Source organism: Myodes glareolus, chromosome 10 (genome assembly GCF_982192425.1).
Source record: "Myodes glareolus chromosome 10, mMyoGla1.1, whole genome shotgun sequence".
NCBI classification, from domain to species: Eukaryota; Metazoa; Chordata; class Mammalia; order Rodentia; family Cricetidae; genus Myodes; species Myodes glareolus.
This window is the reverse complement of record NC_142035.1, coordinates 51265942-51289864: the sequence shown is the minus strand read 5'-3', so window position 1 is coordinate 51289864 and position 23923 is coordinate 51265942. Positions and strand designations below refer to the sequence as shown.

The 23923-nt window shown below is 53.6% G+C and overlaps 1 protein-coding gene and 1 long non-coding RNA gene across 5 annotated transcripts in view; one reads left to right on the top strand and one right to left on the bottom strand.

Annotated features, from left to right (window-relative positions):
• Kcnip3 (potassium voltage-gated channel interacting protein 3) overlaps nucleotides 1-22398 on the bottom strand; it is a 71165-nt gene extending 48767 nt beyond the window's left edge. The window contains exons 1-2 of one of the 3 annotated variants that reach the window (XM_087911231.1): nucleotides 22250-22398; nucleotides 12256-12421 (exon numbers count right to left, since the gene is read on the bottom strand). In XM_087911231.1, the coding sequence (XP_087767357.1) occupies nucleotides 12256-12421; nucleotides 22250-22352 (269 nt within the window). In that variant the 5' untranslated portion in view covers nucleotides 22353-22398. Of the gene's footprint in view, nucleotides 1-12255; nucleotides 12422-17984; nucleotides 18126-22249 lie in introns of those variants that run through there. The other 2 variants (XM_087911234.1, XM_087911232.1) reach the window with 2 other exon arrangements.
• On the top strand, nucleotides 2619-15382 carry LOC146892590 (uncharacterized). Of its 2 annotated transcripts, XR_015739095.1 has the most exons (4): nucleotides 2619-8139; nucleotides 12681-12848; nucleotides 13763-13840; nucleotides 15077-15382. It is a non-coding gene; the product is annotated as an uncharacterized LOC146892590 (long non-coding RNA). The 2 variants fall into 2 exon arrangements; XR_015739096.1 differs by lacking the exon at nucleotides 13763-13840 and having other exon boundaries at nucleotides 2621-8139; nucleotides 15077-15381.
• Nucleotides 22399-23923: the final 1525 nt, after the last annotated feature.

Sequence of the window (23923 nt, the reverse complement as noted above, 5' to 3'; positions counted from 1 at the left end):
AACCTGCACCGAGACCGAGAGAGCCGGGTAAAGAGCACTGCCCGTGGTGTCCCCGTACACACCCGACCTCACGCATCTCGCATCTCACATCTCATGGTGCTGACAGGGTTGAGAAAGAGGTCCCAGGAGTTGAGAGAGGAGTGGGTGGAGTCTGCTGCTATTGGGAATTTCCCCAATATCAGTGAAGCTTGCAATGGGGTTTATGTGGGGACTTGAGATCCCCACAGAGGGCCAAGGGATAAACTGTACCAGAGTCGCCGCCTCTGCCTTCCTCCTCTGAAGGGGGTGCAAAGGATTGGGGGAGGGGCTTGTCCAGTACAGCTGGCAACAAATTTCCCAACCACAGGAGATTTTCACACATATGTGGGGTGAGAAAGTAACCTGTCTGGTGAAGACTAGCGAAGGAAAGAAAGGCTTTCCTGGCCCCTTTGTCCTTCTCAACCAGCCTCAAGCCCTGCTGTGCCAGGCTTTGTGCAGATGTTATGCAAGTATGTAATGGGTGGGTGGGTGGCTTGACGGGTGGGTGGATATGTGGATAGACAAAGGTGTGGAGAGATGGGTGGGTGGACACACGGCTGGAAATAGAGACAAACGGGTGGATGGATGAACTGACAGACGGGTGGGTGTGTATATGGAAGGATGGATGGACGGACAGATGGATGAGTGAATGGACGGTTCAACAGTTTCCTCCCTAAGCCTTATGCTCTCTCATGGAAGGTGGTAGCAGTGGAGGCTGGTAGCATAGGTGTCGGCACCACAATCGGTTTGACCCCAGAGCAAGCACTCAGTTCACTCCCCTTTCCCTCCCACTTTGGCCACCACCTCTTTCTAGCCAGGAGAGGTGTTTAGGAGTCAGGCATCTCCCTCTGCTCTAGGTTAACCCCTCCGCATTGGGGGCAGAAGACAATGGCTTCTTGGATCCCTAACTCGCCCCTTGGCCTGAGATCACCCTAGGCGCTCAGAGAGACCTCAGGTTGCTATTGGCTGCTGTCCCGTTCCTGCTAACTCATCCTGTCGTTGGGCCCTTCTTGAAAGTTAGAGGCTATGTGGCAGGCTCGTGGGCTTTTGTCCCTGCTGAATCTGCCAGTGTATCTGCCGCCACCATCTTCTGCCCATCCTGGCCAAATTCCAGCGGATCCCTGCCTCTGCTCACTGCTTAGGCCTGGGTCCTCACTCTAGCCGTGGTGTGTGTGTGTGTGTGTGTGTGTGTGTGTGTGTGTGTGTGTGTGTGTGTTTTATGGAGCCATTTCCTGACCATGAGGGCTGTGACTGTCACCAGCCTGGCCATGCCTTGTGCTCTGCGGAGACTTGGTTCGTCTTCAGCAGCACCTGGCCAGGAGACGCCTCTTATCTTGCCCCAGCTGTTGCCTGTCACTAAGCCAGTTCCTGGAGAGCTTTCTTCAACCTCCCAGACCAGGCTCAAGCATCTTGAGCTGTAGTCTCTGGGCTCTGAGTACCCCCATCATGTTCTTCGACGCTGGAAAATCCCAGAAAAGTACCTCCTTTGTTTGTGATGTGAAGTCATAAAAAGTATTTTTTTTTAACCCAGTGTGTGCTGCATGCCCTTAATCACAGCACTTGGAGGCAGAGGCAAGAGCATCTCTGTGAGTTCGAGGCCAGCCTGGTCTATATAGTGAGTCCCAGGACAGGCATGGAAACTTAATGGAGAGATACTGCCTCAAAAAAATTAAAACCAAAATAAAACCCCGGTTACTCACTGTCTTCCACATCATTTCCAAAGAGAGCAAGAGCTAAACCTTGGGAAGGGAATGCATTTAGTTCGTTGCTGAAGGACAGTCATTGTTCCTCTCCCGACATTTCCCTTATACCAAGGGTACAGGGCTGGAGGCTGGAGGACTGGAGGTTCAGGAGCCCTGGCCTGAGCATCCAGGGAAGGATCTGGAAATGTAGATGCTCCCGCCCTGAACCTCCTACCTCCATTTCCTCCCTGCCACACAGGAATGAGGAGCATCACAAAAGAAGGCCGTTGAAGGCAGCACCCTAGGACCCACTCATCCACTGAAGCCTCTGGAGTGTCGCAGGATGAGGGCCTTGTCATTCCAAGGAACACAGAGTCCTAGCTATTAGAACAGAGATTTATTGGATAGCTAGGGGTGGGTGGGTGGCCAGCTGGAGGAGGTGCTTGGTCTGTTCTTGGCTCAGCTCAGGGAATCGGGATGCATCCTGAAAGAGGGCTAGAAGCCCAGAAATGCCAGATCCTGTGCCTTTAATCCTCTAAGGTGTGAAGTAGATGTGTCAGAAGAAATTAACAGTCTGTGTAAAACCTGCCCTGAAAGGTTAAAACTGCCGGCTGCCTCGGCCTCTGCTGCCCTCTGGTGTGCATATGGGGGAATGGCAGTCCCAAATCCCCAAAACCTTCCACCCTGACCACTTAGACTCATACACACCAGGGAGGAGTCGGGCTGGGAAAGTGGTGATGATGTTGGGACCCAGGAGCCCAACACACCTCCCTGCCCACCTCATCAGTCGGTGCTCCAGCAGGCTCTTCCCATTCTTCCCATTTATCTGGACATATAGAGGAGGGAGGCAGAGTGGGCAGAGCCTGGAACAGGAAGGATCCTGGACCGCTGGAGCTTTATCGGCCTGAAAAACCCACTTCTCTCTGAAGAAAGATGGCTGCACTGCCCGTGGTGGGCTTTAGTGGGCTCCACCTCACTAGAAAGAGTCTGGGAGAGAGTTCTAGCCGGGGCACAGAACAATGATGGAACATGGAACCTTCCAGAACTCAGACAGCAGCAGCCAGGGACTACCAAGAGGTGTGAGACGAGAGACCAGAGGGCAGCCTTACCAGTGAGGGTCTGGAAGCTACAACATGCCCAGTTCCCCACCCCACAGGCCTTGCTCTGTGCAAGTGGAATGGGGAGAAATCACAACAGGTTGACTTTGGAAAGTTACCATCTATATTCTCGGTCTAACTAACTTGACTGACACAGAAAGGAAAAAAAAAAAAAAACCTCAGCTCAGGGCCCCAAAGTCAGGTTCTGTTAGTGCTTGCCCAGCTGCTGCTGTGATCCCTTACAGATGCTGGTGGGCTCCCAAAGAGCATGCTACTGTGTCCACGTGAAGGGTGGGTAAACGGAGGAACTTGCTCAATGTCCAGCATTAATACAGAGCAAAGCCAAGCCAGGAGCCGCCCAGTGACAAGATAAAAGCAGAAGGCCATCCACGGAGCCGCTCCTTCCACACGCATCCGACACAACCACCTCAATGACCCCATTCTTACACCCATCTCACCCTTCAGAGGAAGGAACTGATGCGGTGAGAGCTGAAGCTTGGCCTCGCAGATGGGGCTCTGTTGACAAACTGTGCTAATAAATGCTAAGCTGGTGGCCCAGAGCAGCTCCCAGGCTGCCTTCAGCATCACCTGACTTGTCAGGAAGAGCCTAGTGATGTGGAGACCGGTACACCAAGGCGCAGGTCTGAGAAGCTCCTCTTTTCTCTGACAGAGACAATGCCTTCGTGGATGGCCCCTCACTGCCTCTGGTCTACTGTTTCCCGTCATGTGTGTATAACTGAGCCATCTTGCTTTATGCCCTGTTTGTTCCAAGCCCTCCCACCTCCCTGGGTTTCTTTCTGATTTGAATCAAGCTTTGCCATCCGGCTGGCATCCTCATTTGGGAGGTCAGTGGAACGAGGGTATATTCTTGCGTCTGTTTGTCGGAGAATATATTTAGTACATCAAAATGATAGCCGGGTAACTCAAGCCAGATGGACTTTGTGATGAGGTAGGGAACAGTCTCTGCTGCTTTAGCTGACAGCCCTTTCTGACCTCTACCCTGCACCCACCGTGAGGGGTTCTGGGGTGGGGGGCTTTCCACAGTGTTAATCTCTCACTGTCTGGGCTCTTTGTGTCTTACCCTTTATAAATCGGGAGTTTCCAAAGGACAACAGCAGAGGTATGACTCTATGGGTCACACTAAGGGACTGGGGAGGCGGCCTTGCTCCGGGACCTACCTACAATCTACAAGAGTTATTTTGGGACACCTTCAGTGACCTGAGTAGGTCCCTGGAATTTGGGGTGTGAGACCAGGGTGAGGGGTCTGACCCACACCTGGAGCAGGGTCAAGGCAATGACTACTCTGGCTGCCCTGGATGTGACCTGGATTCCTGTCACCACTCTGGAGCCTGAGGGCTTGTTCTATAGAACCCTTGTGTACCTGGGAGAAGAAAGTCAGGATCCATTTTCTGACCTGGAGAGGGGGCAGCTCAGCACCTGGGAGGCAGGAGTGTGGGCACTACAGTTGCCTATAGAGACAGGTGGATGACATTGGCCTGCCCATGGGCCCCAGGTGAAGTTCCTTCCGCACTTGCTAACTACTGCACAGAAATCATCCACAAGGTAAGGAAGGGCCATGTCAGCCAGTAGGCAGAAAGGGTCAAAGGTGACTGATCCAGGATTCCTCCAGCTGGTTCCTTGCCTTGATATCTAAAAGCATAGCAGTCTGTAATCAAAGCCAGACTGCCCTAGTCCTGGCTCCAGAGAGCCTCTTCAAGGGCCAGGATTCCACAACTATCTGCCAGAGCAGGAGGCTTGGGTAGGACTTAGGGGCTGCCCTTGCTCTCCCCTTGCCTGCTCTGAGCTAGGCAACATCCCTAACATAACCATTCTGGCCGGAGTGAGGGTGTTCTAAAGACTCTGTGCCCCTCCCTTGGGTGGTCCCAAGTTACTGAAATTTCTCTAGGAATCCTGTGCTAAGAGAAGGAACAGGCTGACGACTGGTGCTAGGTAAGGGAGGAGCTTGCCTTCCAGAAGAGAGTCCACACAGCTGTGACAATCTGTCATGCCACCTTGTAGATAGGACTGGCACTAGGACTGGATGGGTCAAGGATGGGCCAGACCGCAAATTGACTAGGACTGCTTAGTTATGATGTTCTTTCCGACAAACTAGAAGGGTGGGTAACCCTGGGCTCCTAGGTCCCCTTCCAGCCCCCTGAGCTGCCTACACTGGCACAGATGCTGACCTCCCTCTGGACAGCTTGCTGGTGGCAGTTTCTTTTCAGTTTCTCATTCCTCTGGCGTTTTAAGTCATTATTAAATATCTAAGCCATCCATAGATTTGGAGATGAGCAAATCTACTGCAATTTCCTGTCTTTGTCCTTAACATGTTCCTGGTGGGTTGGTGGGAACGGCTCTACAGGTAAAGGCACTTGCCACTTGAGTCCGGCTCCCTGAGTTCTATCCCTGGGACCCACGCGAAGGTGCAAGGGGGAAGCTGGCTCCACAGAGCTGTCCTCCGATCCTTAAGCTCAGGCCGCGAGCCTGTGTGTGCACACGTGACAGCAATAAAAGGCCATGTGTTAGCCTGACAGCTCTCGACTGGGCCTGGCTCTCATGTGGTGCCCCAGGCTGGGCAGAAGAGGAGCCTGGAGACACCCCAGAGAGTGAGGTCGACTGTTAGCATGTCACCCCTCTGGGTCGCTGACACCTCCCTGGAGCAGAAGGCTACCTCGTGTGTCACATGCCTGCAAGGGCTCTGTTTGATGGATTTAATAATAAGTCTCTTTGGGGAACCATGTGATGACTTTAGCTTAGGTCCTTTTCTTCCAATACAGGAGAGGACCAAAGAGCCAAGGAGGGTCCTGAGCGTCAAGGTTTGAAGCTCTCAACACTATTTCTCAGGTCCCCATCTGCAGGATTCCCTCCCCTTCTGGGTCTGCAAGTGCCCACTGCCTGTCAGCAGGCCCTGCCAAGCCTGGATGAAGGGCAGAGGAAACAGCATAGAAGTGGCCAACTCTGAAACCTCCCCCAACCCCAGGCCGGATCTAGGGCATAGGCCGGATGCCCTTGCCTCCTGCCAAGCCTTCCAGATAAGTGGGCTTCTGAGGAGCTGAAGAAGGCTGTCATTGATAGATAGCTTCTAGACACAGTCTCTCACACACTGGCTCCCTTTCTTTCCCTCTCTCTCCTCTGCATGACAGGTCCATATTGTCTCTGATGGAAGAGGAGTCCTCGGGGAAGGAGGGAGTTTACTTGTGCAAGGTGGGGAGGGCTCTCTAGAGCAGCTAGGCAGGCTTGGGTCGTTATCTACTACGAAGATATGAATTGTCCCTGGCCAGCCCATCTCTCTCCAAACTTACGAGTCGGAAAGCCTTGGCTTGGCCCTCTGAGGGGGACGGGGACCTTACGTGGTCTCAAAGACCGATCCTGCTCCCAAGTCCCTAGTACCATTACTCCTGCCTCCCAGTCCCTAGCCCCAAATAGCATCTTCCAGCACATGGTCCCCCTGACCCAGCAAGGCAACCCTCACCTCGAGCCAGGTTCCCGGAGATGAAGCGGAAGAAGAAGCTGATGATGTCTCCCAGGTGCTTCTTACAGCCATGCTGACACTCCTGCAGCCTCGGGGAACAGCCCTCACCGCACCCTGGCATGGCGCTGCCCAGGTCCCGTTTCTCTGCTTGCCTTGCCCAACCTGAGGCTCAGCACCCTTCGTTTGAGAGGATGCCCTCCTCCACTTCTAGTTTTTTTTCTCTTTCAATCTTTCAACATCTCTCTTGGTCTTAGCCTCTCTCTTGGCCTCTCTTGCCAGTGCCTGCCCAGGAGATGCTGTGTCTCCTCGAGTCTGCGTTGTACCTGCGCTTATCCCCTCAGCCTCCAGGACCCAGGACCTCACTGGTGCCCAAATGAAAGTGTCAGCCGGTGCAGAAATCCTGGATGGGGGTGGGCATTGCTCTGGCACCTTGGGAGGAGGTGGCATCCAGTGTGACTTGCAGCTCAGAGTGTGAACCTCACGCAGGCCCAGGGTTTCTCTGCAGCCTGCTCCCACCCCACCCTGGTCTTTGGCCTCCCCTTTATACCTGGCTTCTGTGCATCCATCCTGCGTGTCTGAGAGAAAGCGAATGGGGAGAGGAAGGAAGTGGTCTCTCTGATGAGGACGGGGCCATCAAGAGCATGGCTTGAGTAGGAACTTCCGCCTCCCTTTACTGAGAACCTAGTAAATGCCAGGCAGCTTGCTGAGGTCCTCTGACTACCAAGGAGGCACCCAGTCATCAAAAGGACCCTGAGAGCTCTGTGTGATCAAAAGTGACGATCCTGTGGGCCTTCCCTCAGCTTTTACTTACAGACATCAGGATCTGTCAGCGGGACAAACACGCCCAGTAAGAAACTGCTGTTCTAGGGTTAACTTGGCTGGCATGCGTGAGTCCCTGGGTTCAATCCCCAGCACTGGGAAAAATAGACATTATAGCTCACACCTTTAATCTCATCACTCTGGGATGAGACAAGAGGCTTAGAAGTTCAAGGTCATCCCTGGCTACACAGCAAGTTTGAGGCCAGCACAGAATAGCTGAGAGCCTATCTTAAAGCAGAACAGAGAAACAAAACAAACAACAACAAAAAATAACAGTGCCATTCCTCCATGTTCCTTGCAGTCCCCTTGGCTTAGTTCTGGCCAATGAACATAAGCAGTCTTCTAGAACTTTCTGTGCCCGTGTTGCCTTGCTGACATAGCAGCAGCACTTTCTCCCTCCGTGTGCCTCTTTCTTTCCGTTGCCTGGAATGATGCGGTAAGGGCTGGTGCTCCCACTCTGTTGCTAAGCAGGACAGCGCTGAAGAACCAAGCTTGCAAGCTCCTGTTCCTCCCTAACTCACATGGAGCTGCTGTTACGTATGGAGGCAGGCGAGTCAGACTGCTTCCTCAAAGGTAGGTGAACTGTTGTGTGCTGCCTACGACCAGACCCAAACCCAAGTGCGGTATTTGGTGACACCCGCTGTGTACCTGGTCATGGAGGCTGTGCCGAGCTGTTTACTGAGCACACACAAAGGCAGTACGGCAGGCCCAGCAGGCAGTTCTAGCCCTGGGTGTCTTGAGCCAGTATATTCAGTAACTGTGAATGTTAATGTGTCTAAGGAAAGCTGTAACACCCTCAGGGGCTACACAGGTCCCAACAGGAGAATGGCATGCACTCAATTTTCCAGAAAAACATGTTTCTCTGGCAATATTTTCTTTCCTCTGAATACAGCTAGTTGCTGGCTACCACAACCGGGCTGTTGTAGAGAAGGATGGAAGACGGAGCCAGGGTGCCATGAGCTCTGAGCTAATCCCCAGGAACTGGGCATCTACTTCTAGCCCCAGGCCTCGTGGACCGTGTGCGCATCTCTTTATCACCACGCATACTGAGGTGGGTGAGGGCCAAGCCAGGGTGGAACATGCTGGGGCTGGGTTGGACAGGTAGACAGGCAGCTCAGCCCCTGGTTGCTTTGTCTTCCCTGTCAACTTTGCTCTCACTGGAGTCTCTTAGACTATTTAAGGAGGGAAATCCCATGTGATTGACAGGCAGAGTGGCCGGAAAAGTGACACCCAGCCGTGAAGCCCCTCAGGGCAAGGGCAGCGGAAAGGGACGCCTTTCCAGTCTTCGTGGTGGGGAGAAAGCTGTGCACAGCTGCTTCGTACGCTGCCTGGAAGGAGAGGTGGCCTGAGAGACTGTTTCCCATTGATCATGGCCTGTGGTTAACCATGGGGTCAGGGGTCAGGGAGGTGGAAGGGCCATGGTCGGAGAATGAATTTAGGGAATGAATCCTCTCTAAATGCTCTTGAGAGGGTGCCAGGGCTTGGCAGGTGCCTGGCAGCCTAGGAGCCAGGTGGCCTCTTCTTGCCACTGTAGCACCTGCCCATAAACAAAGTACCACGTATCCCATTGGACTTACATTACTCAGCATGTAATTCAAGAGCAGAGCCTCCTCTTCCTGGCTGCCCTGGCGGCAGCTGGTGTCATGTGCCCAGTCAACCAGCAGGTGGCAGCCGAGCTCAGCGCAGCTAGCAATTGTAGCCAAGGACCACCCTCGAAGGATTGCCTAGACCCTGGCTGCAGACTCCCCAGCGCTCCCGTTACAGCACTTATTACACACAGATACATCACCGTCATTGACCAAGGGTTTTGTTCCTTGTTCTGCCGTCCTCTCCTGACTACTGTAACAACTGGATCAATAGCTGTTGATACAGGAATGGCTGAAAGCAGCTGCAAGATTCAGACACTGTGGTACACAGGACACACTACTAAACAAGAGCTGCCTCTCTGCCCAGGAGGTGGCCCAGGCCTCAGGTGAAGCCATGAGGTGGTCCTTCGGTCACCCAACCCCCTCAGTGCTTCCCCTGTCTTCCTGCTTTGGGTTCCAGGTGAGAGAGCTTAGATTCTGAAGGAAGAAGCCCCAAGAAGAGACACCCATGGGGCTGTTGCCCCAGAGGCTGAGATGGTACCTGGCTCCTCTGGGCTCCTCTTCTCAGTTAGAGAGGATGGGCCAGGTACACAGAGTAGCAAGAGGACAGTATCTCAGCTCAGCAGCTTCTCTGGGAATCCTAATGGCACTCATCGACGGGGATTACTCCCGCGGCAGGGCCGCAGATGGTGTAGTCTTCTAAGGAGTGAAGTCTTGGTTTGCTCGATTGAGAACTCGAGAACTCTGGAGTGGACCAAAGATGGTCTCTCCATGCGGCAGCTCAAGGCGCTGGGAGTGCATCTGTCCTCTCTTGAGTCTGGACTGATCCTGTGACTTGCATGGCCAATGAGCCTGTGGGCCTACACTTCAGGGGAGGGGCGGGAGCACATCCTCGGTTCCATGAATGGCTGTGTTGTGCAGCACAGAAACAAGCGCTACTCAGCATGGGTGGCATTTCCCACGGTGGCAGTGGACCTGAGCTTTATCCCATGCTGGTCCCCTGCTCCTTTAGAGTTGCTGTGACCTTCCCCAGACTCGGGGGGGGGGGGGCTCTGCCTTCTGTTCCATTCAGGTCGCCAGGACCCCAGGGAAGGAGTCCATTCTAAGTTCATTCTAAGTCAGGTCATTGAAGAAACCCAAATCTCCCAGGCCTCCTGGAGAAGCAGGTCTGCCCAGTTGGTGGCATCAGCTACACCTGAAACCATGCCTGGGAAGGCATTCTGCCAGGAAGGGCCACCCACAGAGCAGGCCAGAGTCACAGTTCTGGAACACCACACCGAGGAGATGTCCCTAGGGTCCTGGGCTGAGAATAGGTGCTTTGGGGTGGGAAGGTCAAGCTTCCTGCCCTACCCCACCCTCTGGGCCCATGCATCTTAGAGAGCACTGCCGCTATCCCCTTGGGTAGTCCCTCTCAGGGCACAGCCACAACTGGACCAGCCCCTGCACCACCACTTGGACGGCCCTGAACCCCATTCTGTATTTAGGTCCCAGCTCACTCAAGTCTCAGGGACACTGTGCTGAGCCTTGACCTCTGCTCCCAGCCATCCCAGACACCTGTTTTTCTGAGCCTACCGCTGAATGGAAAAAAACCAACAGCAAGGGCGGTGGCGTCTGGGGCGCTGGGCGGCCACAGGCACCCAGTGCTCAGGATACTGTGGCAGGCCTCCCTGGACGTGTGACAAAGATGTCCTGAATGCGGCTTATTGTTCAATGCACCCGGACTGGAGAAGCCGACTCATCAACCAGAGCATGGCATTTCTCATGTGCAGAAAACCTCCCATGTTTCACACCGGTGGCGTCCTCCCTAAGGGATGCAGATGGGTGTTTAGGCTGAGTAACTGAGACTTAGGAGCTAACCCAAGGGAGTCAAGGTGTATGGGGGCTCCACACCTCAGTCTGTGGTGTCCCTGCCCCAATTGCTGGAGAACTCGATGAGCCATTTGTCTCTTTTAGTGCCTGTGAACTCCTAAGTAAAATGAAGCAAGAGGCAGAGGGCAGCTCTGGCTTCACAGGGCTTGCTTCCCGTCAGTTGTATCTCCTCTCAGTGCCTGGCAACTTCTGATAAACATGTCTGTCCATGCAAACACAGACCGGGCTGCACTGATCCATGCTATCCTGGACCTACCCTCTACTGTGTACCTCTTAAAGGAGTAATTGGGAAAGGCCCTGCCCCTTAAGAAGTCACCCAGAATGGGGCAGGGCTCTTGGTGTGGTTGTTGCCATCCTGTGGTGACTGTGAACACATCTGCATGTTTTCTAACTCTCCATCATTGCCACCTCAGGTGTGCAGGCCCATCCAGAACCACTACTGCCTGGTAGATAGGGCCTGTGGGTCAGAGTGGGCATCATGAAGAAAAGCAGAGGGCTTCAGCAAGCCCTTGATGCTAGCTGTCACTCAGGGTGACAGGTGTCAAGGGGCACTCTGAGTTTGAAGGGGGACAGAAAGTGAGCCATCTAGGGTAGAGCTGAGTCCCTTGGACACACTCAGAGGCCACACAAGGGTGCCACAGCTCCTTTTGCTCTTGGTGCCCACCGCGGTGGACAGTGGGAAATATTTCACCCCAGTGCAGATCACACAGCACCATGAGGGTAGAGCTAAATATGTTCTGCTGCCCGCAGGATCACAAAACAGCTGGGGAGGGGGGCATGAAGTCTCCCCACACATTCTAGCGCTTCTGTAGGAAAGGCTCAGAGACAATGTCAGCTAAGAGTGACAGAGAAGCCCACCAAAGCCAGGCTTCCTGTGGAATGGAATGGAGCAATGAGTAACTTGGGGTGGGCTTTGCAGATAAAGATGCGGTCCCGGGATGCTGCAACCTTGTCTCCTCACGCGCATGCATGCACAGGTCACCCTGCCTGTCATCTCTCTTCTGCTCATGAGCACCCGCCCACCTGGGACGCTAGGAATACTGCCTGTACCCATTGTCCAACAACAGACTGAGGCTCCCTGGAACTCAAAGCAAGAAAACTGATTTGTTTTTAAGAAAACACTTAATGAAAACATGTAATGCAGGTCTCCTGACTGAGCACGCATCTTGTCCTGGTGATAAGTTCTCATACATGCCTCTGTGCCAATAAAAACACACGCGCTGTCAACACCATCTCCACACCATAAGTACCCCAGAACCCCAGCCTCCATCTCCAGGTGCATGGGGCAAGAAGCGGGAGCACCTAGATTAAAGTGTTTTACACCTTCGCCCTGTGGGTGGATCCAGATCCCTTTTCTATGGAGAACTTAGAAAGGATGTGTGGCATGTTCAAGGCAGCGCCACAGGGGAGGGCTGGGTGAGGCAGAGCCCGGCTTCCCAGCCCCCAGCCTGCCTCCATATCCCTGTCACACCTGTGTGTGACCCCACTCCTCTGTCCCCGTGGGCCACAGTCCTGCACTAAGGTCATGTACGGGAGCTCAGTTCTGTGTGGCACAAGGCATCAGTGAGAAGAGGATATGAACAAAGAGAGACGCAATTTCTCAGCAGAGGTGGAGGAAATATGTCCTAGAGTGGCCTCCGTGGCCTCGGGGTGGACAGGGCTCAGAGCGATCTATACCCTCTCTCCCTGGACCCCGGTCACTCTTGTCCTACCTGAGCCTTGCGGGGCAGCACTGGACAGGATCCACTTGATCAAGCAGCAGCGCATCAGGGCCTGGCGGGTGAACCTTGGCCTCTGCCACTTGAGGCCTTCCTTTCTGTTCAGCGGTACGCGCCCAGGGTCTCCTAGGAGGCTGCCGTCTGTCGCCTTCATTGCTTCCTGCGAGGGAATAGACATAGGGGATGTTAATATGGGCTCATGGAGGGAACTTCCAGAAGGTTCTGTAGGTCACTCTGATATCCTGGGTGAGGCCAGTCCTAACAAGAGAGAGAGAGAGAGAGAGAGAGAGAGAGAGAGAAGAGAGAGAGAGAGAGAGAGAGAGAGAAAGAGAGAGAGAGAGAGAGAGAGAGAGAGAGAGAGAGAGAGCTCTGCTGCCCCACCACCATCCCTCCATGGTTTCTTTCTATTCTGCGCTCAGGCTCTGGCATAGGGTGGGTCCCTGGAAGAAGGTTCCAGAGAAGTGAGCCCAGACTTGTTCGTCTGGAGCTCGCCCCTCCACAAGCCAGGCTGCCAGAGCAGAAGGATTTCTTCACGAACCGACTGAAGCCTGGAGGAGAGAGAGACGTCACACAGGGGACACAGTGGGGTAGGTGCGCTGCCGTCTCCCAGCGAAGGGCCTTGTTTGGCCTGGGTTCTCACCTGGAAGTGAGCTGAGGGGAGATGGAAGTCTGTGTGAACACCTGGGCAGAACCCCCACCAAACTTGATGACCTAAAGAAGCACGCCCGTGGCTGTGTGGTCAGTCAATTAGGGGGAGCTGGGGGCTAAGAGACAGTGAATCAGAAAAGGTCAGCCTGGAGCCACAGTGGAGGATTCAGAACACAGGGATTTGTTTGCCTATAGCAATCCTGCCCTTCAATCCCGGCGATCAAATTGTCTGCCATTATCCGCCCTTAGGGGCGGCAGGGTAGCTCCTGGTTGGGCAGGCTGCAGTCAGTCACGATGGCCCCTCTGGGTATCTGGTTTGCTTTGCACTAGCACAGCAATGGGACAGATATGGTCTTGGCTCTCACTCACCTCCCCATCACACCCAGAGGAACAGCCCTCCATTCCTCCCCTTTCCCAAGGCTCACTTGCAATCAGGAACATTGCTGTGGAGGGAGGGGGGTTGCCAATGATGGGGATGGAGGCGTCTCCCTGTCCGGATCGTGTTTACACACTTGCGTGTTCAAACCCACGTGTATGTACTCACACATGCATCCACAGACCTACACACAGGCACATGCTCACACACACCATGCCCTGGCTGGATCAGAGGCGCCTTCTACATTATTAAACATCTCATTCAGGAGAGAAATGGCCTCGATGAATAAATTCTGTATGTTGGTCAAGGAGCGGGGCAGGGTCGGCCGGGCAGCTGTTTCATTATCTCCTGAATTCACGGCTGAAGACTCTGCGTGTGGGGAGGGGAGGAGAAACCGGGAGCATCGAGCCCCACCCCCACTGACCCCCTACTCCCACCTGAGGTGCTGGCACCGCAGATTTTTGTCTCAAATCCTAGATAGGTGTGGTGGATTCTGTGGTTTCTCCTGCAGCGCCTGTTGGTCTGAGCTCAAGTCATCTGTCACAGCCCAGCAAGGTGGGTCACACCACATTTTTACAGCCTAGAAAACTAATTCGTGAGGAGTCTGGGGACATACCACACTGTAACATGGCTTTGGGACCCCAAAGTTTGGGTAATGTTGGCCACAGGCTTCCAAAGTAATTGTTCATGGGACTGGGTCCCTGGAGAGATTTCAGAAGGTGGGGGTTGGGGCCCCCAAGCTCCCTAACCAGATCGACAGTCTCCAGAAGCAACTGTTTTTGAACGCCCTGGGATAAGCGGGTCCTGGTGCCATTTTTCTCCCCTGGTAGAGAGTCAGAGTGAAGTCTGGACACCTGAACTGGCTTCCTCTATCTGTATGGGTTGCCAGAAATCTCTCTGTGAGCCTCTTTGGACAAGGGCTGTGACAATTTCACCTCTTGAGGGAGCAGAAATCTGGGGAAAGAAGAAGGGCAGAGGGAAGGAGGCAGCCTGTCCACATCCGCCCCTGAGAGGCGTCAAGCCTATGGCGGGGCCCAGCACACTGTGAGGGAGGCAGGAGCAGGGAGGTGTGAGCACGGGTCATCCTCATGAATATTTGACACTTGTCTGTCTGGGAGAGGGTCTGATTGAGCTGCCAAGGGATGTTAAATAGCTCTTCCGACACCCTCTTCTTGCCTCCTAGGCTCAAAGGCATTGAGGGGAGGGAGGTGACCCCATTGCACCCTCACCCTTGTGGGTTTCTGTGAGGGGAGGTGACAGAGTGGGAGCTGCTGGGTCAGTGAGGACAGCAGAACAGAAATCAAACATCTCTTTGCCCTGCTTGAAGTCCCTGAAGGCTGCCTGTCACTTGGCAAATCAAACCATGTCACGTGCCTGCCCCCAGCTCTCTGCTCTTCACGGACTGCCTCTCTCCACAGCACTGCCTGGGTATCTGCTGCTCCCTGCCCTGGACACTTGTCCGCTGGGTTCTCAAGGCCACACTCAGGTGCCAGACCCCAGGAGCACTGTTCTAACTAGGTCACTGCCATGTGCCTCCGCCTCAGTCTCTGTTGCTGCATTTCCTTGCTGCAAAAGAATGTATATGGAATATCGAGCGAGACTATAGCTTATTATTCTGCTTTCTCAGGTCACTCCAGAAGGGCAGCTGTGAGACTCGTGTGTGTGTGTGTGTGTGTGTGTGTGTGTGCGTGTGTGCCCGTCGTGTGTGCGCCTCTGTGTGTACCTGTGTAAACGGCTCTTTCTGTCACAGAGCCTGGTATCTGACAGCCTCTCACTTCATGAACTTCACAGCGAAAGGACAATCTGTCCAGAAGAAACATGCACAGACGTGTCACCAATGGGCACAGAGATGGCACATGAGCACCTGGGAACGTGCCATCTTCTGCCACCAGGGAAATGCGCATTGAAAACCACCAGGAGAGCCAGCAAGATGACTCAGTGGTTAAAGCACTTACAGCACAAGGCTGAAGACACAAGTTCGATTCCCACAACCCACACCAAGGTGGAAGGAGAGGACAGACTCCACAAAATTGTCCTCCGACACCAATACACACACACACACATACACACACACACACGGGCATGTGCATGCTCAAAAATAAACGCATTTTTTTAAAAATCACCATGAGAAACACTCCATGCCTGAAATAAAAAAAAAAATAGCAAAAACAGTAAATGCGATGCAGACCTGGGTCACAGCTGCCTGGCCACTGGGGACACAGAGTGCTCCAGCAACTCTGGAGGAAAGGCTGGAGGTCCTCAGCGAATGGAACAAACAGCTCACACGTAGTCTGGCAAGTGCGTGCTTGGGTGTTTGGCCCAGGTGGTTGAAAATTTATGTTTAAACAAACCCTTATAACTGAATATTCATGGCAGTTTTATTTGTAAGAACCCCAAATTGGAAACAGCCAGATGTCCCTCCGTAGAGGAATGACGAAACCAAGGTGGTGCAGCTGTCCCAGAACGTCCAAACCATGAGAAGGGAGGAGCTGGACACCCACCACAACTTGGATGAAGACTCAGAATTAAGCGGAACGAAAAAGCCAGTCCTGAAAGGTCACATGCCACGTGAGTCTGTTTACACAGCATTTTGAAATGACAGCATGTTAGCAAGGGAGGGCAGATTAAAAGGCCAAGGATTGGATGGGGGAAGGGCATAGGGAGGAGAAAAGTGTGGTTACTGAATGGTAAACCAGAAGGACCTCTGGGGACAGACAGAGCTACCTTCTTGCGTGTGTGGTGTTGCCTGACGGTAGTGACGGATGCACGAACTGCAGATGATAGCGTTCTAACAACCACACACATGCTGGGGCAACTGCATCAGTGTCTAGCATGGGTGGGATATTGTACCAGCTGATATTTTTTTTTAAATAGGATCTTACTATTTAGATCTGGCTAGCCCAAAATTCACAGATTCACCTGCCTCTGCCTCTTGAGTGCTGGGATTAAAGGCCTGCACTATACCTACGGCTTGTACTAGCTGTTTGTTTGATTGTTTGTTTGTTTGTTTGTTTGTTTTGAGTCAGGGTGTCATATATCCCAGGCTGGCAAAGTGGACGTGGGGTCTATCTATGCTCTTTCTTACATACTTAACTCAGTAAAAGTTTCCTTTGGAGCTGATGAGATGGCTCAGTGAGTAGAAGCACCTGGGGGCCTGGGGCCTTGGTAAAGAAAAGAACTGACTTTTTTTCTTCTTTTTCTTTTCTCTTTTTAATTTTTTATTTTTTTGGTTTTTTGAGACAGGGTTTCTCTGTAGCTTTGGAGCCTGTCCTGGAACTAGCTCTTGTAGACCAGGCTGGCCTCGAACTCACAGAGATCCACCTGCCTCTGCCTCCCGAGTGCTGGGATTAAAGGCGTGTGCCATTACTGCCCAATTAAGAACTGACTTCTGAAGATTATCCTCTGACCTGTATACCTGTGCATCTGCGATGGAGTGGAGAGGCTAATGCCAGATGCTTAGGATGTGCTGAGGTGTGGGCAGGGACACAGGTGTCAGAATCAGAAACCTGTCCACATGGAGACAGAGGCCTCTGTCTACCCTGACGGTGGTCCGTCTAGGCACTTAGATACTGTTGTCCCAAGAGTTTTCACCAAATCAGCCCCTTGACCCAAATGTCCTACCACATGTTTCCCCACCCTACACAGGCTCCCCGAAAGCCGTGATGCCCATGGGACAGTTGCCCAGCACACTGCTAATGACCTGCAAGAAACACCTCCTGTGAGAGTCTGTCTGGCAAGAAGGTGGAGTCAGACTATTGGGGTGCCCAAAGGTGAGAACTTTGGCAGCTAGTGTAGTCCCTGGCCACAGAGAACTCCAGATGTCAACCCTGGAGAAGATTGGTAGAGGCGTTCAGTGGGCATACACTAGCCAAATGCTGTATAGCTAAAGGCTGACATCCTTCTATCAAAATATCTAGCAGTTCTCCAGAGGTAAATCAGGCAAATATGTGCATTCTAAGTGCATTGATATATACACTCACAAAGACACAAACACGACATGTGTGCGTGTACGTGTGCATGTGTGCGTGCGCGCACGCACGTACACACACACACACACACACACACACCACAAAAGAAGACAAGCACACTGCGTCATGGATGGAAATAGCAGTGAGAAGTTTTCTAAGAGCGACCAGGACACACTGGACGCTGGTGCAGAGGCTGCACCTTGCTTTGGGCAGGTGGGGGGGATCTGAGACAGGCTGGAGCTGTTTCAGGCAGCTGAGTGCAAAGGGAAGCAGCCCACAGCCAGTCAGCCAGAGACTTGAATGCTGGGCCCTCATGTTCACACCGGGCAATCCTGGACCAGGTACTTGACTACTCCGAGCCCTGGTTTCTTCATCTGCAGATAGGGATCATAGAATGCCCTCCCAGAGGTACAGGAAACACAGGTGAAGCAATGCATGCCAATAAGCCCCCTACCCACCATGGCGATTGTCTTTCTGGGCCCAAGTTAGAGGTTGTATTGCCTGTGCAATCCCCAAACTCCAAACTCAGGAACCCTGTGTTTGGAGAGATAAGGGGCCAGGAGGGGTCTGTGACCTGGGGACCACATTGCCTGTCTGCTCATTTTTATTAAAAACAAAACAACCAAAACCTCTACTCTATAGAATTAGAAGTGCAGATAACAGTTGGCGCACTTATCCCACTGATGGAAATTCCTGAGCCTTGACAAGGGATGGGTGCTCCAGGTACTCACCCCCTTTCCTTTCCAGGAAGACTGTCCTGAGGTCATGGTCTGAGACAGATGTGGGGTTAACCTGCATCCCCTCCTTTTACAGGGACTGCCTAGATGCATGCTGGCTCACCCAGCACCCACTAGTTGTATGCTCTATTTCCATCGAACGGGACAGATGGCAGAAGGCGCTGGTGGGTGTTGTGTCGTGCAGGCCCCCAGGGACTGGGAATCTTTGCGATCCTAAGTCCGCCACCCACTCTGACACAAACAGATGTGAGCCAGGTAGTTCATCCTGGCAGGGGAAGCTGAGACAGTCACGTGTCCCTGTAGGTGGGAGCACGTACTGGGAGGGACATACCCGCACATGTGCACATGTATATATGCACATGTCCCTGGGCCTCAGACTCGGGTGTGGCAGCAGCGGAGGAGGCCGGAACTGGACAGTCCCAGTCTTGTGTCTGGTGCCTGCTAACTTGCCAGGACAAGCACTCCCCTGTCCTTGGCAATGAGGACGCTCCATAACTCAAGTTGACTTAAGCTGTTCATTAGTAACCTTCTCTGTCAGGATGCCTTCTTAGGTTATACTCTAGCAACCATGTATATATATATATGGTTTAGGCTAAATGTGTTAGTGATATGAGGTTGGTGATAGGAGACCATGGCACTGAGGGACAAAGTAACTTGTCTGTTCACACAGTTGAGATATGAAGGAGCTAGTGCTGATCCCAGTCCCATCTGATGCAGAGGCAGGGCTCCCAGACCACAGGGGCAGCCCCGAGCCCTCACCAAGCCACTGCCTCTGAGGTCAGGACTCTGACCTAGTAGTGAGGATAGGAGCGGATGAGCTTGTCACTTTTTGTATACTTATGGGGCATTGGTGACAGCTGCAGGATGGTATTCCCAGTTGCCCATAGGACAACACAAGGGGCTGAGCCCAATTGGGGCCCAGGTAGAGGGCAGAGGGCATATTCTAATCCCAGCCGAAAGTTAGAAGCCCAGAGAAAGGCAAGTTTGCTTCAGTGGCATGGGGGCAGAGCCCTATCTAGCACCAAGCTGCCTGGAACCACTCACTGTCCAGAGAGCCTGTTCAGAGAGAGGCTTTTACCGTAAGGCCTGGCATGGGCATGGCACCAGGGAAAAGGAGCTCCTATTTGTCCCAGAAGTCACCTATACACTGAAGGCAGCAGAAGGCAGCGGTGACGGGGCTGGGGATGATGCCCTTAGCCTAGTGTCTCTGTTCTGCCTCACGGAGTAGGAGCCGGCACAAGCCTGATGGAAGGGCCAGCTGGACGGAGTGCTGACACAGGACAGGGAGAGCCGAGGGACAGGCCCCTCTTGGCTGTCCTCCTGCCCTGACAGCTCCCCCAGCTCCAGCTCTGGCACTGTCACATGACTGCTCTGTGGTGTTCTAGGATGTGGGCTGATCGCAGCTGACAGATGCACCTGTTTAAGGGGGGGCAAACATCAGTCAGCTGGGGCGGGGAGCTGGGGGAGCACTGTGACTCACCCACACTGTGCACGCTTCCCGACAGGGCAGGGCTGGCCGAGGCAGAAACTCTCCTCCTCCCCCTTCTCTGCCTTGAAAGCCCTTGAGGCCATGTGGGGGAGCCTGCAACTGCTCCTGAGAATCCCAGTGAGGCCCAGAGGGTCAAGGGAGCAGAGGGTGCCCCTAAGGCCAGCCTGAGCAACCTAAACAGCTCTCTGCTTTTGTGGGAGATGAAGGTGAAAAACGGGGACTGGACTGAGGTGGGCTAAGTGCTAGAATGCTTTGCTGGTGTGTATGAAGCCCTGGGTTTGAGCCCTGGCACGAACTGGTATGGAGGGGCACATCTGTAATCCCACTGCACAGAACCTAGAGGCTGGGGCCAGAAGTTCAAGGGCATTCTCTGGCACACAGCAAAGCCTGCTTGGGTTGTAAAAGAAACAGAAAAGAAGAGGAGTGGAGAATGGGTTCTTTCACTCACACGTCTAGATCCACAGCCCTGAAAGGAGAAGCAGGGGCTAATGTAGGCAGGTGGGTGTGGCTGAGGCAGAGTCCCACTTGTGTCATTAAGCAGCAGGTTGAAGGTACAAACAGGTCACAAACTTTAGAGTCAACCCTCATTGGATGCCTGGATAAAGGTGTGCTCCTCTCCCCTGGAGTCTGCTCCTGCCACTCCCTGCCTCCTACCCCCACCCAGTGCTTGGGGCCTGTGCTCTGGAGGACAAGACAGTTCAAATCCAGTTCCAGCACTGCTTGCAGCCTAGGGTCCTCCTCCTCTCCTCACCCGCAGAGGAAGAACCATACCAAGAACTACGTTGTGGGCTACAAGAGGAGAGTGGCTTAGAGGGAAGCGTGGTCCTTCAGGGCCACCTCCATCTCTACCCTGTCTAGGTACTCAGTTATTGTCTTTTCAAACAGAACGGATTAAGGTCCATCTCGCAAGATGCTGGAGAGGCTCCCAGGGCCAAACTGACCCATGAGGACACCTTGCCACCTCAGAATCTGGATGCTATTGGCTCACTCCTCCTGACAAAGGGTTTGGCTCAGGAGACCTGCCACTGTGGTCAGTGACCACTCCGAGCTTTGTCAGCATGAGAATAAAAAAGATAGTGCCCATTCTGCAGGATCAAGTGGGAAAAGAAATGGTTGGGGTGTATGGGGAGAAGGCAGGGGCAGATTTTGGGAAGTAGCTATTGGCTTTTGCAAGTGGGACCAACTCCCAACCTATGCTGGCTGGTGTGCCTTCTGCTGCTAGGGACAAAGGTTGTCTCATAATCGCCTGCTGATACAGTACAGTGGGGCCTTCACCCAGTACCACCATCTCTGTGGACCAGGTTACACATAGAAATCCAGGGACAGGCATAAGATGATGAACTACATGGGCTCCTGGAGGCCAATTCTGGACACTGTAGAGGTCATAGCAGCCAAGAGAATGGCCAAAATGGACTGTGGGACTCTGGTCACTCACTCTGCCACCTGGTAGTGTTAGTGGTAGTTAAGGTCCCAAGGAGACTTCTGGAAATTAGAACCACCAGAGAGGAGCGAGAAAAGGGGGCTGTCCCCTGCTGGCAGACAGAGCTGTAGAAATCCCTGTGTCTGTGGATACACAGAGTCACATTGCCTGACTCTGGAGGCGGAGCAGGGGCGGTCACAGGGTATACGTGACTGTGCTTACATGACCGTGAGGTTCATGCTCACACCAATGCTTTTGTGGGTGTACACAGCCCATGCTGCAGGCAGTGTGCATGTGAGTCCGGGACAGAGGGCTGCCAGTGCTTCTTCCCTGCCAGTCCAGAGGTTGCAAGGACACTTGTGCCTTTCCAGGAGCCCTGCTCTGGTACCCAAAAGGCTTTGTTCTGTCTGCTCATTCTTCTGAGTCTCCCGGGCAATGGACCAAACAGAGCAGGGGTAGTATTCTTGACTCTGGGGCAGTATGGCCTGAAACCAGTCCACACCCCTCTCTGGGCTGCTTGTCTTCATGGGGAATGGACAGGGAGGGGGGGCAGAAAGTCATCTCTTGGGAGGAGAGACTGCCAGATACCAGTCCAATGTCTATTCTTTTTATAAGACCTTGATTTCCTTATTTGGGATGTTCAACTGGACCTGGATCTGGTCCTTCCTCCTCCTAAGCAAGACCATCCTGGACTTGTGGACAGCACGCTGGGCTCCAGGCCAGACTCTCTGAGGGTCAATGCTAAGTTGGGGCACAGCCGATTTTTCTTGGCTCCATCCTTTCCCTCACCTCACAACTATTTCACGAACTCTGCCTGGTGCCCCTTTGCCTCCCCTCTCTTGCCATCTCCTGACAGCCCCCATGGAGGTGGAGCTGCTTGTGCCCTTATTAGGGGACCTCATGTTGCCTTAAGAAGAAGGGGGTCTTCATTCATTAACTGAAGGATTACTTGAAAACTGTGCTCATTGGCTAGCCCCCACTCACAAGACACCCCCTGTGTCTCTATGCTCCCCTGTCTCACTAAGGACGATGAGGCTAGGTTCAGGGTCAGCTACCCAGGTCCCTGCTCCAGTGACCTAACTGAACAGGACCAGTCATGGAACTAACCTCAAGCTTCTTTCTCTTCTGTCCAAATCACCCAGAGCTTCTTGCATCTAAAAGAGCCCCAGGGTTTCAGTCTTCCAGATAGGATGCCCCCCAGCAATCACTTCCCCTTATCGGGTCAGCAAGCATGGAGAGTTAAGGAAGGGGGCACTAGGAACACCCATGAAGACACTCTACAGTCAAGAGCAACACCCAAGCCCCAGATTCTCCCAAGTCCCGGCAAGCCATCAGCCCATCCGCACCTACCTTGGTCCTCTGCATCTCCGCCGCTGAAGGGGACTGTCACTAGCCTTCCCGCTTTGCAGCCCGAGCAAGCCAGACTGCCCGGTCGGGCTGGCAGCTGCCTCATGTTTGCTTGGACCCAGACGCAATTGTCACTGGAGGTTTCTCCCCCGCCCCCTGCCCACTCCTTCCATTCTCCCTCCCTCCCGGGTCTTAACTCCACCTCTCCTCTGCCTCTTCCCTCCTCCCTCTTCACTCCCCTTCCTCCCTCCCTCCCCCTTTCCCTCCATCCCCCAGTTTCTCTTTCTCCAGGGCTCCTAAACCTGGTCTCTCAGCCTCTCAGTGCCCCTGGCTCTCATCCCTCTCTAATACGTGGTCCGTTCCCACCCTTCCTAGTCACAGGGAAAGCAGGGAGGCCACCCCAACACCAGTCCCTGCCCAGAACAAAGAGGGGGAGCCCTTGGGATTACATCACTGAAGTGACTCCTGGGGTTCTTCCACCTCTTCTGATCTGTGTCGTTAGTCACCTCTGTGTAACCCCTCACAGGCCTTGCAATATGGAAACCTTCCTAGCTGGAGCAAGCACTTTCTTTACATTTCCCCCAGTTTCAGGGATTCTGGGCAGTCACGGGATTTCCCCCAGATCTCTAGGAGTAGGATCTGGGGACGGAAGAAGGAATCAGGGGTCCTGAGCATCCCCGGGAAGGCTCCTTCCTGTCCCATAGGAGACAAGCTCTTGGGCATTTTCTCGTCTCTCTGGGAATCCACCAGGAGCCAGGTGCCGAAACCTGCGCCAAGTTTCCCTTTTTGGCGCCCTGAGGAGCCTGCCTGTGCCAGTGGTTCCCATAGAAACAGAGCTGAGCCCGCCCCTCCTTCCCAGAAAGCCCTGGAGCACTTGCTTGCCCTCCCTACCCTGTCCCACCCCCTTTATATTGAGTCAGCCAATTAGCTCCAGCTGTCAGGCCCTAGGGGCAAAAACCCTGAGGCTGTTGATCCCCAGAGGCAGGAAGGCTGTCTTTAGAGGGGGGTGATAGCTCTGTCATCTGCCCATCAGGACTTCCATCTGGGCAAGGGACTCAGCAGACTAGAGGGCTCTCTGGGAAAGGGGATGGCGAGGACCGCAGAGGCTCCCAGGTCAGGGTCAGTTCTCCCAGCTGTCTGCTGGGCATTAGCAAGTTTCCACAAGGAAGGGCAGGTTGAGGCCTTGGAGTCCCGAGTGGGCTGTGGAGTGAAGGGTCATTATCCCAGTCTATGCTAATGATGGTAAAAACTCCCGAAAAGTCGAGTCTTTGTCGACCTGACAGCTACCCAGGCTGTTCTTTCCAATCAGAGCCAGTTCTGGGGGAATTTTCTACCCACCAGTTATAATTGTCCAAGATTCGGGGATCAGCTTGGACACTGGTCACTGCACAGCCCAGAACAAGTAACTCAGGGCGCTTCCTGAGGAGGCAGGGTCTTCTGAGCAGTCCCCCCCCCCCCCCCCCCGCCAAGTCAGCACCTCTTTCTGGAGAGTCACAAATCTCTGCTTGGTACCCTTGCTGAAATTCCACTCCTCTGAGACGCATTCCTTGGGAGTAACAGGCTGTGGCGGAGCAAGCCTAGTCCAGAGCCCTCCCGTCCTGGGCCTACCAGGCAGCCAGCAACCTCCTCCTACAGCCGCTACCCAGGAGGTACCCCACAGAAAACACAGGCACAAAG